General features: G+C 45.3%; 1 protein-coding gene across 1 annotated transcript in view; it reads right to left on the bottom strand.

Moving 5' to 3' along the window:
* The window catches only part of RHEB (Ras homolog enriched in brain), a 54245-nt gene that overhangs the window by 11005 nt on the left and 25899 nt on the right, over nucleotides 1-17341 (bottom strand). Inside the window, exons 3-6 of the mRNA XM_010857355.1 lie at nucleotides 17237-17335; nucleotides 15755-15895; nucleotides 9384-9455; nucleotides 2815-2882 (exon numbers count right to left, since the gene is read on the bottom strand). Coding sequence (XP_010855657.1) covers nucleotides 2815-2882; nucleotides 9384-9455; nucleotides 15755-15895; nucleotides 17237-17335 — 380 coding nt within the window. The remainder of the gene's footprint in view (nucleotides 1-2814; nucleotides 2883-9383; nucleotides 9456-15754; nucleotides 15896-17236; nucleotides 17336-17341) is intronic.

Raw genomic sequence — 17341 nt, 5'->3', positions numbered from 1 at the left:
TTCATCACGATCCCTAGCTGGGCAATTAAATCAGCTGCATAAAATAAATAAACAGTACTTGCTATCAAATATTTAATTCAGTCCAGTTCAGTCCTTCAGTCGTGTCCGACTCTTTGCGACCCCATAAATCACAGCACGCCAGGCCTCCCTGTCCATCACCAGCTCCCGGAGTTTACTGAAACTCATGTCCATAGAGTCGGTGATGCCATCCAACTATCTCATCCTCTGTCATCCCCTTCTCCTCCTGCTCTCAATCTTCCCAGAATCAGGGTCTTTTCAAATGAGTCAGCTCTTCTCATCAGGTGGCCAAAGTACTGGAGTTTCAGCTTTAGCATCAGTCCTTCCAAAGAACACCCAGGACTGATCTCCTTTAGGATGGACTGGTTGGATCTTCTTGCAGTCCAAGCGACTCTCAAGAGTCTTCTCCAACACCACAGTTCAAAAGCATCAATTCTTCGGCGCTCAGCTTTCTTCACAGTCCAACTCTCACATCCATACATGACCACTGGAAAAACCATAGCCTTGACTAGAAGGACCTTTGTTGGCAAAGTCATGTCTCTGCTTTTCAATATGCTATCTAGGTTGGTCATAACTTTCCTTCCAAGGAGTAAGCATCTTTTATTTATGGCTGCGATCACCATCTGCAGTGATTTTGGAGCCCCCCAAAATAAAGTCTGACACTGTTTCCACTGTTTCCCCATCTATTTCCCATGAAGTGATGGGACCAGATGCCATGATCTTCGTTTTCTGAATACTGCTATACAGTAATTGATTACATGTAATTTTACTCCTCAAATGCCTGAGTGAACAAATGTATTACAGACTGCTTTTACGGAAACTGCCCTTTAATCATTCTTCCTTGCTACCACAGTCTTAACCCCAGACCCAGCCCATAGGTGTCCAATTTAAAAACAGCTCTTGGAGCAGTAAATGTAAGTGCCATGTCATCCAATTTCTACAGAGAGAGGGTGGGACCGTGACACAAGAAATACTGCCCTGGCTGTCCCATCCTGAATGGTATATAAACACAGCACAGCCTTTAACGGTCTCCCAAGTGTGAATACAGCCTTTAGGAACTATTAGCTGCAATGAGAACAAATTATTCAAAGCACCTCATCTGGGTATAATCTGTGCAGAGATTCTCTAAATATTTTGAGCCGGTGGTAACAAAATCCAAAGGAGCGAGACAGCAGGGCTCAGGACTTAGCCCACACTCCTATCACACTCACACCAGACACAGTCCCTGAGAGCTCTGGCCCTCTCAGGGTCATTCTTTGTATCACTCCATCATTAAAACAGTTAATGGCAAAGTGTACGTTTATACTTCAGAGCAAAACAAAACCTCATAGAACACACTCAGAATAAGGCCCTACCCCAGGGGCTCTTCTACACTGGTTTCTAAGCCACGTAATCAGTCATCTATGAGGCCGGTCGCTGGTGAAGATTTCTGTTGTTTCTCTTGTTCCAGTAGGCTCCCACTCTGCAATGGGCAGGGACCGCAATGACTGAAAGCCTAGAATGGCTCTCTCTAAGAAAACCCCATGAGGTCACGGACGTTGAGTGAACGAGCTGGGTGTTACAGCTCTGGGACACACACATTTGCTGTATCTGAAGCTTCCAGAAAGGAAACTCCAGGATGCCAAAATGACTCAATACAGCTATTCTCTTGCTTCACTGGCGGGGGGGGGTGGTGGGGGTGGGGGGTGCGGTTTACACTTTCCTTCTTCTTTCACTTCAAAATATGAAGCAGAGGGAATCATTCCAAACCCAGAAGGCAGGCCGCATCCTTCTAGGTCTATCCGTTTTCCCAGGTTCCAGAAAAAAAGCCTCCATTTAACATGGCAGACAGTCTACCTGACTCTCACCTGCCTGCCAGTCTGATCCTCTGTTGATTCTAAGACACAAGGTGGCATGCCAGCGTCTTTACAGGTCTCAGCCTCAAGGCAGGTCATAAATTCAGCTGAACAAAGCAGTTTTTAATCAAAGTAGGACTGGGTGATATGTAATGGGGAAGATGAGCTGTCAAAGGGTTCTCTCTGTTCCTTTGAAGTTCTCTTCTTTTATCCTTTGCATGCATGCTAAGCTGCTTCAGTTATGCCCAACTCTTCGAGACCCCATGGACTGTAGCCCGCCAGAATCCTCTGCCCGTGGGATTCTCCAGGCAAGAATACTGGAGTGGGCTGCCATACCCTCCCCAGGGGATTTTCCTGACCCAGGGATCCAACTCCCATCTCTTATGTCTCCTGCACTGGCAGGTGGATTCTTCACCACTGGTGCCAGCGACCACTCGCCACCTTCACTGTCACATTAACCTGTGAATATCTTTTGGGGGGAGGGGTTACTTACCTTTGGCAATTACTGTCTAGCAAGGAAAACTGACACTCTTTAATCTTGTAATCATATAATAAATCCAGACAACCGGCTTGTTTCTGCCCTATACCTTTCCCATGCCTTTTCCCCTGGAAAAGATCTACTTTTGTTCTTAATGTAGAAGGAGATGTATTTCAAAGGGAGGAAAAGCACTGATGTGATCCTCTGATATGGAATCAATGTTTAGAAAATAGAAAACTATCCTGTAATAAATATAAACCTTTACAATGTCATCATGAATATATTCAAAACAAATTCTGAAGTAGAAAAACAAGCTAATTATTTGAAAAAACTTCCGTTAAGTCTCTTTGAAAAGACAAAGCAGACAGCCTACTGATGTCTAAACACACAAAATCACAGGGGCTCTCTTGGCATCGTCCTTGTGCTTACGAATCAGTAGCAGGGCCAGGATGCCAGACATGCTGTACGGATTCTGACACTTACCTGCCCAGCTGTGTCCACAAGTTGAAGATGATACTCCTGTCCATTTACTGTGATCAATTTTGTGAAAGCTACAGTGAAAAAGGAATTAAAGTATTTGTTAGCTGGAAAAAAACGAACTTTCGATCACTGAAAGCTTGAATAATGACAACCAATTAAGCAGAGTCCTTAATAATCTCATAAAACGATCCCAGAAAACAAAAAGACTGTCCAAGTTAATAGACTCTTCCCTTCTTCCATTATTTAACTAAGCGGTGACAACTTACGAAAACCAAAGTCAGGCAAACCTCGAACTATTTTCAGAGAAACTGAGAGCAGACAATACTTCATATCTTATACAAAGCAGTTTGAATACTCTGTGGACAGCCCTCTTGTGAAAAAGTGCAACATATAAAGTCTGAGGTCTAGAATGGATCCAAAGCACACAACTTTTCATTAATTTATAGCAAGTCTGGTGTCAGAACACAAAGAGCTAATATTAACTGAAGTGCTAAGAACTTCCAGTGCATAAAAAATTAAACAATTTTATCGAGAAATAGAACGGCACAGAATAGATGTTCTTTGTGAAGTCACCACTCTGACTTGGCTTAAGGCTGGAAGCAATTTGTCACAACTGCTTTTCCCTATCAGGGGGGTGGGTGGGAATCAGACTCAAATCACTTAGGGAAAGTTCATAATTCTAAGGAGAAAGAGAGCAAAATAGAGATGAAAGAGGAAAGAACTATTAATAGTAATAGGCTATGAACCCCTGGTAAATAACCATCTGAGCCCTGGTAAATAAATGGAACAGATTTCTTCTGCACACCCCAGGCCCAGCATCTTGACTCAGCCTGAGTCCTCAGTCTCCTGGCTGGCCCCCTACCTGACTGGAGTGGCCAACAGAATCCACCCCTTGCATCACTGAGAAAGGACCCACTTCTGCCACAGACGAAAGAGAAAGCAAAAAGTGACTGATGAAAATCCTGAGAGAAAGCTGTGAAGAGGAGGAGAGATCTTACGTCAAGGATGAATTCGCCTGGGAGAGAAAGGCTCGCCCCCAAGACAAGCGATAGTCGAAGAGACTCATCCTAGCACCAAGTCTTTCTGACGCGACTAGGGTGGGGCTAGAATCAGGGAAGCGAGAATCGAAGAGCAGACCACCCAAGCCGGCTGCCACACTATCATTCCTGTGCTCTTTCTGAAAACCATCACTTCAGTGAAATCATCACACTGGATGAAAACTGAATCAGAATATATCAAGAGAGGGAGTACCCAAGATAAACTGCTTTCATCACTTCTAAGAAAAAAATGCTACTGTACTCTTCCCCCATCCTAAAGGAGATCAGTCCTGGGTGTTCTTTGGAAGGAATGATGCTGGAGCTGAAACTCCAGTACTTTGGCCACCTCATGCGAAGAGCTGACTCACTGGAAAAGCTCTGATGCTGGGAGGGATTGGGGGCAGGAGGAGAAGGGGACGACAGAGGATGAGATGGCTGGATGGCATCACCGACTAGATGGATGTGAGTCTGAGTGAACTCCGGGACTTGGTGATGGACAGGGAGGCCTGGCGTGCTGCAACTCATGGGGTCGCAAAGAGTCGGACACGACTGAGCGACTGAACTGAACTCCTCCCCTACGCTGTAACCCTGAATTTGGGGTGCACAGCGGACTGACTGTGCTCCTGATCCCTGTGAGCCGGGGGCAGTCGTGGTGTGCTGTGTGAAGACCTGCCCCCTCCCCATCACACTCAGTCACGTGAGACCAGAAGCACATCTGAGACTCCATGGAAGCTCTGTCAGGGATGCTGGTGAGCAAGAAGCTCAAGATCACCGAGACAGAACATTCATTGCTCAGGAACTCTTTCCTGGGGACCGGTGATCACCGCCAGCACTATTCCAGGTGTTCAAGATACTGCAGTCTCTGACCTCAGTGAGCTGACACCCCAGGAAAGGGAGGATAAGCAGATGGAGAGACAGACACACACAGTCAATTAGCTTCTCTATGAAAAGCATCCAGGCAGAGCTGAAACTGCAAGTTAAAAAGTAAGAAAGTCAAGGAAAAGTGAGAAAGACTAAGCCACTGAGACTGCGAGAACAGTGAGGGTAGGGGGTGGGGAGAGGGGCAAAGTAATGAACACGCTAGGACGTAGTCAGTAACCTGGTGCAATCTGTATTTAAAGAAAAGATCACTCTGGCTATGCCATGAGTAATGAGATGGACGAAAATGGATGAGGGACACAGGGAGACGCCATCTAGACTATCATGATCTGGGAAGGATGGGGGCCTGAACTGGAGGGCTGAGAAACGGCAGATTCTGGATGTAGTGCACAGGGGGAGCCAGAGGGTTTTCTCACGGACTGGAGGCAGGTTGAGAGACTGCAGATCAGGATGACTCCTGAGCTTGTGGCCTGAGCGACTCGAGGCCCGAGTCACCAGGTATCAGCAGAGGCAAGGCCTGGAGGAGCTGCGGTGGGGGTTGGGGGGCGGTGTGGCTGGGTTTAGTTATGTTCAGTGTGGAAGCCCAGGAAATATCCAAGGGGCAACAGGGGCAGCTAAAGAAAACAGCTGAGTTGAGGGGAGAGACAGGGTCACCAGAGAGCAAAGGTCTGAGCGCTGGGGGCACTGCGAGGCCTGGTCAGAAAGACATATGAGATTCAACCAAGCAACAGGGGACGTAGTGGCCAGTGAGGGGAGAGACAGAGAAGAAACAAGATATTAACAAGCGTTTTAGCATTTCATTGCCTAGGAAGAGGATGTAAATCCTCCTACACACAGCAGTGAAATGAAACTGAAGACCTTCCATCTGCCGCAGGAACACTGCCTCTTCTTGTTACTACAGAAAAAAGGGAAGTGCAACGAGAGGCACTGTGGGTTCCATAGCCTGGAAAGACAAGACACTCGACACGACCTCCCGGTGTAGAAGGGAAAGGCGGCTGGCCCCTGCGACCCTGTCCTTGGGCTCTCCTCTTTCCCTCCCTTTTCCTATCACTAGAGAAATTCCTCCAATTTCCAACCTCAAACCCTGAAACTGCCGCCAGCAAGACGAACAGCTGCTTACGAGCTAAAGTTAAATCTAATAAGCAAATAAGCAGCATATTAATAAAGGTTTCTAAAATGAGGTACTCACAAAATAAGATCTGCGTTACTAATGTGTGCTGAGAACTGATTCATAGTCTGCTGGACAAGTTACCCACCATGCAACGCTTGGTGATGCGGCACAACGCCTAAGGAGAATTTCCCAACCTCCGGTGAGGAGCTGTACTAATCCCCTAACAGCACTACTTTCAGATGGCGGAGACTGTGAGCCGCTGCTAGCTGTCCTTTAACTTACAAACTACCGCTGTGAGATTTCATCGTATTGATTTAGTTTTAACTGAGGTGTGACAGCAGCCATGAAATTAATGTATGCTTGCTCCTTGGAAGGAAAGCTATGACCAACCAAGACAGCTTATTAAAAGCAGAGACATTACTTTGCCGACAAAGGTCCATCTAGTCAAAGCTATGGTTTTTCCAGTAGTCATGTATGGATATGAGAGTTGGACCATAAAGAAAGCTGAGCGCCAAAGAATTGATGCTTTTGAACTGTGGTGTTGGAGAAGGCTGTTGAGAGTCCCTTGGACTGCAAGGAGAGCCAACCAGTCAATTCTAAAAGAAATCAATCCTGAATATTTCCTGGAAGGACTGATGCTGAAGCTGAAACTCCAATACTCTGGCCACCTGAAGGGAAGAACTGACTCCTTGGAAAAGACCCTGATGCTGGGAAAGATTGAAGGCAGAAGAAGGCGACAACAGAGGACAAGATGGTCGGATAGCATCACCTACTCAACGGACATGAGTTTGAGCAAACTCCAGGAGATAGTGAAAGACACGGATGTCTGGTGTGTTGCAGGCCATGGGGTCCCAAAGAGTCGGACACAACTGAGCAACTGAACCACCACCACCGTTACATCAATCTAGTTTGAATTGAGTTGTGGAAGTAACACTACAGTATATAAAAAAGCACATTGGCAGAGCAGTATTTGGTCTAGAAATTTCCTCAAACTAGAAAATATTACCATGGTTTTATTGATGCTATTCTCTTAAACCCCTGTTAAAAGATGACCGAGTCCCAGAATTTTTGCTTCTGCAGTGATACTTCAGAGATGTGTTACTAGTGAATGTCTGCTAGCAACAACTTGGACTAGATTATAAAGTCAGGTGTAGCGGTTCCCAGATTTAGAGTACTGTTTTTCAAAACCATAAAACCACACATTCATTTATGATGCTACTAACAAGTTTATGACAACCATTTCCTTGCTCGTTCCTTGTTTTCTCTGAGCAATTTTTTCCCGCTACATTGTGGGGGGAAGGGTGGAGGGTTTCTCACTGTATTAGTTGGTCAGAAGCCTCATATATGGAAAGTGATATCTGTATATGCCTCATAAACTTAAAAAAAATTTTTTTATTATTTGTTTCCGTCTGGGCTGGGTCTTCACTGCTGCATGGGCTTTCTCTAGATGTGGTGAGCAGGAGCTCCTCTCTGGCTGCAGTGCTTGGGCTTCCTTTGTTGCGGAGCATGGGCTCTGGAGCAAGGGCTCAGCAATTGCTCTGCGGTAAGTGAAATCTTCCAGGACCAGGGGTCGAACCTGTGTCCCCTCTGCTGGCAGGAGAACTCTTAGCCACTGGACCACCAGGGAGGTCCCACCTCATGAACTTTAAAGGGACTCATACTCTGACAATCATTTCTGATCTTGCCAAAAAAAATCTTCATTACTGAATACTAAGTGTTAGGAAAATATTAACAATGTGATTAAAGATGATGCTGACAGCCTTCAAGGTAGGATTATATTCTGGTTTCGAGACAGCATCAAGGTAAGAAAGTCCCACTTTCATCAGGTCCATTACTTACATACAAAGAAAATGTATTTATATACAACATGGCTTTCCTTCCTATTCAATTTTAAATGGCACAAAGCTAAAGAATTAGAAGAACCATTTTAGGGCAAAACTTGCCATGAAAACTGTCTTCTATGGATAAAATTCCCAAATGAGCCTGATCTCTTTAAGGACACAAACTTCGAAATTGCTATGTATAGCAAATATTAAGGGCAAGGTCATGGGTTATTCTGTCCTTATTCTGACGTTGAGGCAACCACGCTTGTGCACGTAGCATTCAGATGAATCTGCTCCTTACACTGGCATACTAGTCGATGCCAGCTAAACACATCAACACAGGATGGAGTCAGGACACCTCCTTCCCAAGACTGGCAGGGGTTACCTCAAACTCAGATTTGCCCAGTTAACTCAGCAACCTACAGGCTTCCTTCCCTGCCACCAGCATGCTGGGACACAAAGGACAGTTGAGTATTTTAAGCCAGAGGCTGGCAAACTCTGTCTGAAAGGGGCCAGACAGTAACTATTTCAGGCTCTTCAGGCCAGATGGTCTCTGAGGCAGCCACTCAACAGCTCTGTGATCGTAGAGCTAAGATGGCCAAGGCCATGTTCTGATAAAACTTTATGGATCCTGAAATCTGGATTTCACACAACACTCAAATGTCACCGTCATTATTCTTGATTTTACTTTTTCAAATATTAAAAAATGTAAAAATCATTCTTTGCTCATGAGCCATACAAAAAGGCAGTGAGGCCTTTGTGACATGCAGGCCATTGTCTGTCAAACCCATCATGAGCCTCTTTTTTGACAGGAGAAGTCTTCAAATCCAGCTGTTAAAGAGTCATGAACCTGGCTGTTAAGTCGGCTTCAGTCTAACATGCCAATCAGACTTTGACAACCTTAGCTTTAAATCTGTAAGCTTCTGGCGAGATTCTAGCTAAGTCCTGGTGTCAAGAACCTCAAGACTTGGTTCTAGTGTCTGCCTAGGGTTCTAAGACAGCCTGAAATAAGACCAGTGTCCAAAACACCCGCTTCCCAGGATGGAAGCGTTCCGGGTTCTCTTCCCTGTTCCCATGATCTAGGCTTGGGCCGTGGGCCTAGAATCCTTCAGGAAGATTCTGAAACCACAGACTGATACTGGACAAAGTAAAGGCTGAGGCTGGTTCTGGTCTTGGGGGCTTTTTTCTCCACATGTCCTAAAATGCCATCGAGCTCTGGATGCAACTTTTCAGAAAACGCTGCAAGGGCTCGCTCCAATCCTGAAACAGCTCTCTCTCCACAGCCTCCTCTTTAGAGCTGGAAGGGGCTGTGGGGACTAGAGGGTCTACAAAAGTAAGGTACAAAGGAGCTGGAGTGTTTTCATCCTTTCAAGCTTGGAATCGCTAGTAAGGGCTACCGTTGAGAAGGGGAAAGAAAAGACTGCATACTCTCTTTTCTTACAGCAGCATCTCTAATAGGAGGTTCCAATGTGGAACTGGATCCTATGGAAATGAGTAACAACTTCAAGATAATGGGATATGGACATCATTCATTCAGTGTGAAGTAAAATTCATTCCGTGTGAAATGGGTAAAGCTGTGGAAGTTTTTCTGGGCCCCCCGGTTGGAGATCTGTAGGTTTAACTGAATACCCTTTGCAATCAAAGCCTCCAGGAATACACAGTGGCTGCTGATAAGCAAAAATCAGGCTTCTCAGCTTATAAATCCCTGAAAACAATACTTACTATTTTCTATGGTTGGATCGTAGGAGTCAACAAATTGGCCTTCAACAAACTGAATCGTCAACGAGGATTTCCCTATAAAAGAGAGCAACAGCTCAGTATGTATTGGCATATTAAGGTAGGAAAAAAAAAAAACCCTTTAATTTTACTGTTTTACCAAAAAAAGTCTAAGAGGAAATATATTCCATATATAAAATAGGAATTTAAGCAATGAAGCTACTATGAATTAAACATGTCTGTGATATTAACAAACAGTACTAACCCATAAGCATATCACACAGTTTGTTAAAAGTAAACAAACCTTTAAATAAGGTCTAAGCTAATTTCCTCTGGTGTCCCTGAAATCTGGTTATTAATTTTGAACATAAAGTTAATACAGCATGATTAGTTTGAGTTCTTTAATGTATGGATGTTATAAGTGTTATCAAGCATCGTTTTTAAAGAAGATAATCTGAAAATGGGCTTCCCTGGCAAAGAATCTGCCTGCAATGCAGGAGACCCAGGTTCGATCCTTGGGTCGGGAAGATCTCCTGGAGAAGGGAATGGCAACCCACTCCAGTATTCTTGCCTAGAGAATCCCATGGACAGAGTAGCCTGGTGGGTTACAGTTCATGGTATCGCACAGAATTGGACACGACTGAGCGACTAATACAAACACACAATATCTGAAAAAATGTGATAAAAGTCTGTTTTAATGAATCAAGAGCCAGCCTTCAGTTCTCTCCCCTCTGCTGTCGGTCAATTTCTACTGAGGGGCTTAAGAACAGGGACCCTGTGAAGAAAGAGGGCAAGGCTACATTGTAGCTGTCCAGCTGAACCTGCAGGGGACTGGTTCCAGGACTCCTCTCAGACACCAAACTCTTAAGTCCCTCATGTAAAACTGGTATAGTATCAATGAACTTACAAACCAGAAATAGACCCACAGACACAGAAAACAAATTTATGGTTACCAAAGGGGGAAGGTGGGGGTGGGGAATCTATTAGGAGTTTGGGACTAGCAGATATAAACTATAAACAATAAGGTCCCACTGTACAGCACAGGGAATTATATTCAATAACCTGTAACAGACTGTAATGGACAAGAATATGACAGAGAATATATATACACACACATAAAACTGAATCACTTTGCTGTACACCTTAAACTAACATACATCTCCAGATTACTTATAATACCCAATAATACAAAGTAAATACCATGTAAACAGTTGTCAGTGTGTAACAAATTCAAGTTCTGCTTTGTGGAACTTTCTGGAATTCATCCCCCAACCCAATATTTTCCATCCGAGGTTGGCTGAACCCCTGGATGTAGAACCTGCGAATATGGAGGGCAGACTGATTTTATCGGCAGGAAACAGGAAGTGGTCCCTCCCTAATTTCACCCCAAACCCTTCCTTCTCTCACATTCTTAGAGCATTATTAAACACCCATCTTACGGGCCTGCTGAATCTCATGGAACTTCCACCTCAAAGGACATGCAGGGAGGGCCAAGGAGAGAAGTCTGATAAGACTAGTTTCACACTTGTGGTGCCCACCTCCCTCCAGATCACAGAGAGGTGTGGCTCAAACTTTCACACCAAAGGCAGTCCCCACACACTCCAATTAATAAACACACGCGCTTCAAAGTCGGGGCTGTGGGAGATGACGAGAAAAGCCCCAAGCTGGCAGGCCTCTCTGGATGCGTGTGCAGTAAGCACAATTCAGAGCATCTTTAGGATGCCTAAAAACTGAAATTGTTTTCTACAAAGCAGTCTACAAGAGCTTTTGATAATTAAATGTTACTGCCCCGCTTAAAACCCTCACTGCCATCAGAATAAGCCCCACCTCCGAACCACAGCCCACGGTCCCAGGCTCTGCCCACCAGGGATCCCTACCTCATCTGCTGTGCCCATCCCCACCCCCAAGTGAGTGAAGTTGCTTAGTCGTATCTGACTCTTTGCGACCCTGTGGACTGTAGCCTACCAGTCTCCTCCATCTATGGGATTTTCCAGGCAAGAGCCCTGGAGTGGGTTGGCATTTCCTTCTCCAGGGGATCTTTCCAACCCAGGGATGGAACCTGGGTCTCCTGCGGTTCAGGCAGACGCTCTCTATCTGAGCCACTGGGGAAGTCGGTCGTATCCTTCCATCTTCATATCCACCCCCATCCCCAAGCTCCAGTCAGATCCTTCCATGTTCACCAAGTTCCTGCCGTCTTCATGCCTTTGTCCCAGCTGCCCACCCCCATCTCTGAATGTACACACTTTTATTGTTATTCTGGCTGGAGTTCAAACATCCCTCTCTAAGACCACCCAACCAGAGGTGCACCCACCCCCTGCCAGTCACTCTCCCATAGCAGTCTTGTTTTCTTTCTTTTTCTTGCTTAAAAGTTGTCTGAAAGGATCTTCTTTCACTCATCAGTCTACCAAGACAAGCGCAGTGCCTGACACACTGTAAGCACACGTGCTCAGACCTTTGAAGGGCACGCTCACACTCAGACCACAGAAGATGTCAATTTACATACATGACTAGGAAACAGGTCAACAGAAATTATCGGGTTGGTCCAAAAGTAATTGCGGTTTTGCACTGCTCGAATTTTCCATTTGATATTGGAATAAATAAACACGGTTATGTTATACATCATTTTAATGTGTGTTTCTTGCTTTATGCTTTTTTACTAATGCCTTATTATGTACTGTTTATTTCATATTTATTTTAGACTAGGGAAATGATGTTAGACAAAAAGCAAGTTCAAGCAGTTTCTTATTCTAGTTGGAAATGGGTCATAAAGCAACGGCGACAACTTGCGCCATCAACAATGCATCTGGCCTAAGAACTGCTAATGAACGTACAGTGCAGTGGTGGTTCAAGGAGTTTCGCAAAGGAGACGAGAGCCTGGAAGATGAGGAGCACAGTCGCCAGCAATCGGAAGGTGACAAGGACCAATGCGGAGCAATCACTGAAACTGATCCTCTTACAACTGCATGGGAAATTTCTGAAGAACTCAGTGTTGACCACTCTGTGGTCGTTTGGCATTCGAAACAAATTGGAAAGGCGAAAAAGCCCAGTAAACGGGTGCCACACAAGCAGACTGAAATGAAAAAAACTGTCATTTTAAAGTGTTAAGTCTACGCAACAACAACGAGCCATTTCTCTATTGGGTTGTGATATGTGATGAAAAGTGGATTTTATACAACTGGCAGTGACCAGCTCAGTGGTCGGACCAGAAGTTCCAAAGCATGTCCCAAAGCCAAACTTGCACCAACAAAAGGTCATGGTCACTGTCTGGTGGTCTGCTGCCCGTCTGGTCCACTAAGCTTTCTGAATCCCGGAGAAACCATTACATCTGAGAAGCACGCTCAGCAGATCGACGAGAGGCACTGAAAGCTGCAAGGCCTGTGGCCGGCACCGGTCAACAGAAAGGGCCCAATTATTCTCCACGATGACGCCCGACTGCACAACCAAACACCTCAAAAAGTTGAACAAATTGGGTTTTGCCTCATCTGCCATATTCACCTGACCTCTCGCCAACCGACTACCACTTCTTCAAGCATCTTGACAACTTTTTGCAGGGAAAACGCTTCCATAACCAACAGGAGGCAGAAAATGCTTTCCATGAGTTCATCGAATCCTGGAGAACAGGTTTTCACACCACAGGAATGAACAAACTTAGCTTTCATTGGCAAAAATGTGTTGACTGTAATGGTTCCCATTTTGATTACTAAAGACGTGTTTGAGCCTAGTTATAATGATTTAAAATTCACGATCTGAAATGGCAATTATGTTTGCAGCAACCTAGTAAGAAACAGGTGTCTCGTCTGTGTCGGCGTCCGAGCGCCGGCCTGCCTGTGACACGGAGTTGCAGCGGTCGTCCGGCAACGCCACACACTTCAGGCGCGCTGTGGTCGAAAGAGACCATGCTGCACTGGTACCGCGCTGTGTGCCCACTGCCCTGCGTTTCTCTATGTTTGGTTTTTCTCTGGCTTTGTTCTTCCTAAAGGGACACACACAACCTGGCCATAGCTCATCTGTGACTGTGTATTTTAAGAGGAAAGAGTATGTCCATGGAGGAAGTGTTTTGACTTTGAGAAAATTCTGATGAGGAGATGGTAACACTTGGCCTAGGTTAGGTGAGATACTAGCCCCTTAAGGAACATTTAGCTCAAAATATAACAAAACTCATTTATGCAATGAAAGCAGCAAGAAGAAAAACAAACAAACAAACACCTCTTTTATAAGTTAGCAAGGCTAAAAAGTTTTGAACAATTTTTAAAAAAGGAATTAAAAATGATTTTTATAACTTTTTCAAAGTAGAATTAGATTAAAACAAGTGAAAGAAAGAAGGTATGCTATGCTATACATGTTAAGCTTCCCCAAAGAGGGAAATCAGTGGGAAACACTGGATTAGATAGTAACAAACCATAATGTGTCGATACCAGATAAGTCTCAACACCCTTACTTGCAGGGGTGGGGGGTTGGGGGGAACAGCCTCATAAATTATTGAGTCAATCTCCGAAATGACGACCAAACTGAAAGAAGTTACACACAATCAGGGCTTCCCTGGTGGCTCACACAGTAAAGAATTTGCCTGCGATGTAGGAGACCCGGTTTCAGTCCCTGGGTTGGGAAGAGTCCCTGGAGAAGGAAATGGCAACCCACTCCAGGATTCTTGCCTGGAGAATCCCAGGGACAGAGGAGCCTGATGGCCTATGGTCCATGGGGTCGCAAAGAGCTGGACACGACTGAGCGACTAACACTTCTTCACGTCTTTTACACACAGTAAACAAGACAGCGTGAGATAAAGTGCAAAATCACAAGTATAGATAACCAGTAGACCACACTGGAAAACGTACTTACGGGCACACATCCAATGAAAGCTCCCTATTCATATCTTTGTAAAGGGCATACATTACCTGACAGGCTTTAAATGAACATTTAACTGGAAAACACAGTAATTATTCTGACAAAAGCAGACAACGTAGTTCAGCGCAGGTCACAGGCAGGCTGGCGGCAAGCTCTCCTTTTTGGGAGTAACTGGGACACGAGAGTTGAAACCCCAGCTCCCTGGGGAGCAAGCTAGACTCCACTCAGAATGGTCGCTGGAAAAGGGGATTATTCACGAGCAGAAGCGGGACTGAGGAAAAGCTGGGTCTCCTGGGGTCTTTCATCCTGGGACTCTCCCCTAAGGGGACATCATCAAATACCTAAATTAAGAAGGAACAGGAAGGTTCTATTTGCAGACCTGACACAGTGGTCTACTGTTTCCATTCAGAAGTAGAACTATAAGCTAACCAGGGCTCAGATCTTTACAAGTCAGCACTAAACGGAAACCATTCTCAGCAAGCAAATCCCAGTGCTCACAGTGCTCTCAGTCCTGCTGCTAATCACTCCTGGGTCTGAGAGGTGCCCTCACCAACCTCCTCCTCCAAACCGGCCATTCAGCTCCCTGGCCAAGTTCACAAGCAGTCTGCTTGCAGCAGCTGCAAGAGACTCTGCTAATCTACAGCAAATTATGTTCTTTACTTGATCACCTTTCAAAGTTTCCCCCCATAATAAGCTCACACATTTACTTTGGCTTTTGTCCTAATCCAATTTGGATTCTGAAACACTAGTTATTTCCTGAAGATGGTTCAACAATGGTCATGCTCTCAGAAGGTGCATTAAGTTTTAAATCTGAAGAGAATTTCAACTCCAGATCAACTCTTTGGAGAAATGTTGTATGAAAACAATACAGGCGTGATCTGAGAGAAAAGGAAAAGCAGCGCGTGCCCAGATGAGGGTTTACCAATACAGAGACATAAATCATCATTTTATAACAGTGCTATCTTTAAAAGGTTTGAAAATAACGTATTTCAGTACCCCACAACTATCTTCCAAATAGTTTCCTCCAAACTAAGAACCACCTCAGTTTTAAAAAATCATACAAATTATTTTTAAAAAGCTTCTTCTGAACTTTTTTACCAGATCAAAAACAGCCTTGCCTTATTTGTATGTATTTTGCGACGGTGACTCAGCATACTGTTTTTTCACCCAGTATTTTCACAACAGAAGATAAACCTTCAAGGTTGTTAACTGAGTCTCGCACTTCATGACTCTTACAAAATGTGTACTATTTATACAAACGTTTTAGTAGCTTTCAGATTAATTTTGAATGACTTTTCATGTTTATTCTCCAAAAAGGAAAACACTTATGTATCACTTCCTATCCCTTCCCTGACCCTAAAGAGCATCCTCTGGAACAGCAGTCACGAGATCACAGGGATAAAATGAGGAGTAGGTTTCAATCTGCTAGGCTGTCAAGTCCTTGGGAAGAAGGGTCCATCAGGACCAAAGTCATGGATCTGGGACACAACCCATGCCAAGAACTGCTTTCATTTTCCCCGAGTCCTTAACCTTACCATACAGGACTCTGATGACCCTGCATACGGTCTGTCCAAACTCACTGGTCCTGCTACCAACAACCGTCTCCAAATCCCGAAACGCCCAGATAACTGCACCTCCAACATCTGCACTCCCAGCGCCCTCACCTCCTGACTCCCATCACCCAATCCAGCCCATCTCTGGAAGCGATGTTGTCCAGCTAGGGGTCATAACCCCACTAGATCAGGAAATCAATATACTCAACAGAGCTATGACCAGCGCTGTTTTTAAAGAAACAGGCACACCAGAGCGGACTGCAAATAATAAAGTCGCCAAGAAACTAACAGTTGCATAAACGCTTATGACTGGGATAAAATGTGTTTCTTACTACAGGTTGAAGCCAAAAAAGTTAGAGGCACATGACTCTCTGATTCTCTTGAATCTCCAATCTCTACCACGGCTCACCTCCTTCCCTATGGTTTAAGTCCCAAGATAAATCACTACGCACTACGATGCAATGCTCTTTTATCAGAACCCGCCGATTTCCTCTCTCTGGGCTCGCTGATAAATCCTCTGATCTCAATCTAGTCTTTGGCCTTTTCCTGAGCCTGTTGAGCTCAGCTGCAGCTGTGTAGGCTGGCAACAGTCTCCAGTTGCGCCCACCTCCCCCAGTCCCCTCTTTAGGAATCCTTTCTGGGGGTGTCCCTTCCCTAGCAAAGCAGTCAAGTGTGGTTCTGGCAGCTTCACAATTTATTACAAATGCAAATTCTTATGCTCATCCAAACCTCCTGGATAGGAGTCTATATTTTTTAATATATTTATTTTTAGCTGCATCAGATTGCTGCAAGTGGAATCCTGGTTGTGGCCTCGGGGGCTTAGCTGCCCCGCGCCATGTGCAGCCTTAGCTCCCCGACTAGAGATCAGACCCGAATCCCCTGCAATGGAAGGTGGATTCTTCACCAGGGACCACCAGGAAGTTAAGTCCTCTCGCCCCAGATGGGAATATTAACAACACCCCCCCCCCAACTTATTTGCTGCACCCTGAAGTTTAATACCCAACCCCCCAGGCAACAAGTTCAAATCTGACCATTCAACTACCTCCTGCAACCTGAAGGGTCTTCCCAAATCCTCCAGTTCCTCCCAGCAGCTCAGATCAGAAGCATTTAAAGCACACACATACTGCGGGAACTAGGATACAGCCTTGATTACCAGCTGGAGCTGAACCTTAAAGGTAACAGCCGTGACCCCGGGTCTTCCATTCACCCTCTGCCCAGCCCTCTTCACACCATCCCCTCAAGGCTAAGGTGTGCGCTCAGCACACCCTCCTCTCCACAGTGCAGTTCCAGCCCCTGGCTCCAGATCCCACCCTCTCCTGGCCTCCTCCCCACCGTCCTCCTGAGACACTTCTGAACTCACTCTTCGTTTCTCCCTGGTTTGCTCCAATCCATCTGGTTTTTCACACACCTCTGAAATACTTATTAAGTCTGTTTAAAAATCTCAGGCAGTATATTCTAACTTACGCTCCCCTTCTGTTCTCAGGGTTGGAGCCTTGGCTGGGCGCTGCAGCTGTCGGGTGCTGCCTGCTGGACCAGAGATGACTGCGCGAGACACAAGCGGATCTGCGG

Source organism: Bison bison, unplaced genomic scaffold (genome assembly GCF_000754665.1).
Source record: "Bison bison bison isolate TAMUID 2011002044 unplaced genomic scaffold, Bison_UMD1.0 scf7180017864379, whole genome shotgun sequence".
NCBI classification, from domain to species: Eukaryota; Metazoa; Chordata; class Mammalia; order Artiodactyla; family Bovidae; genus Bison; species Bison bison.
This window is presented reverse-complemented; position numbering and strand designations above follow the sequence as displayed.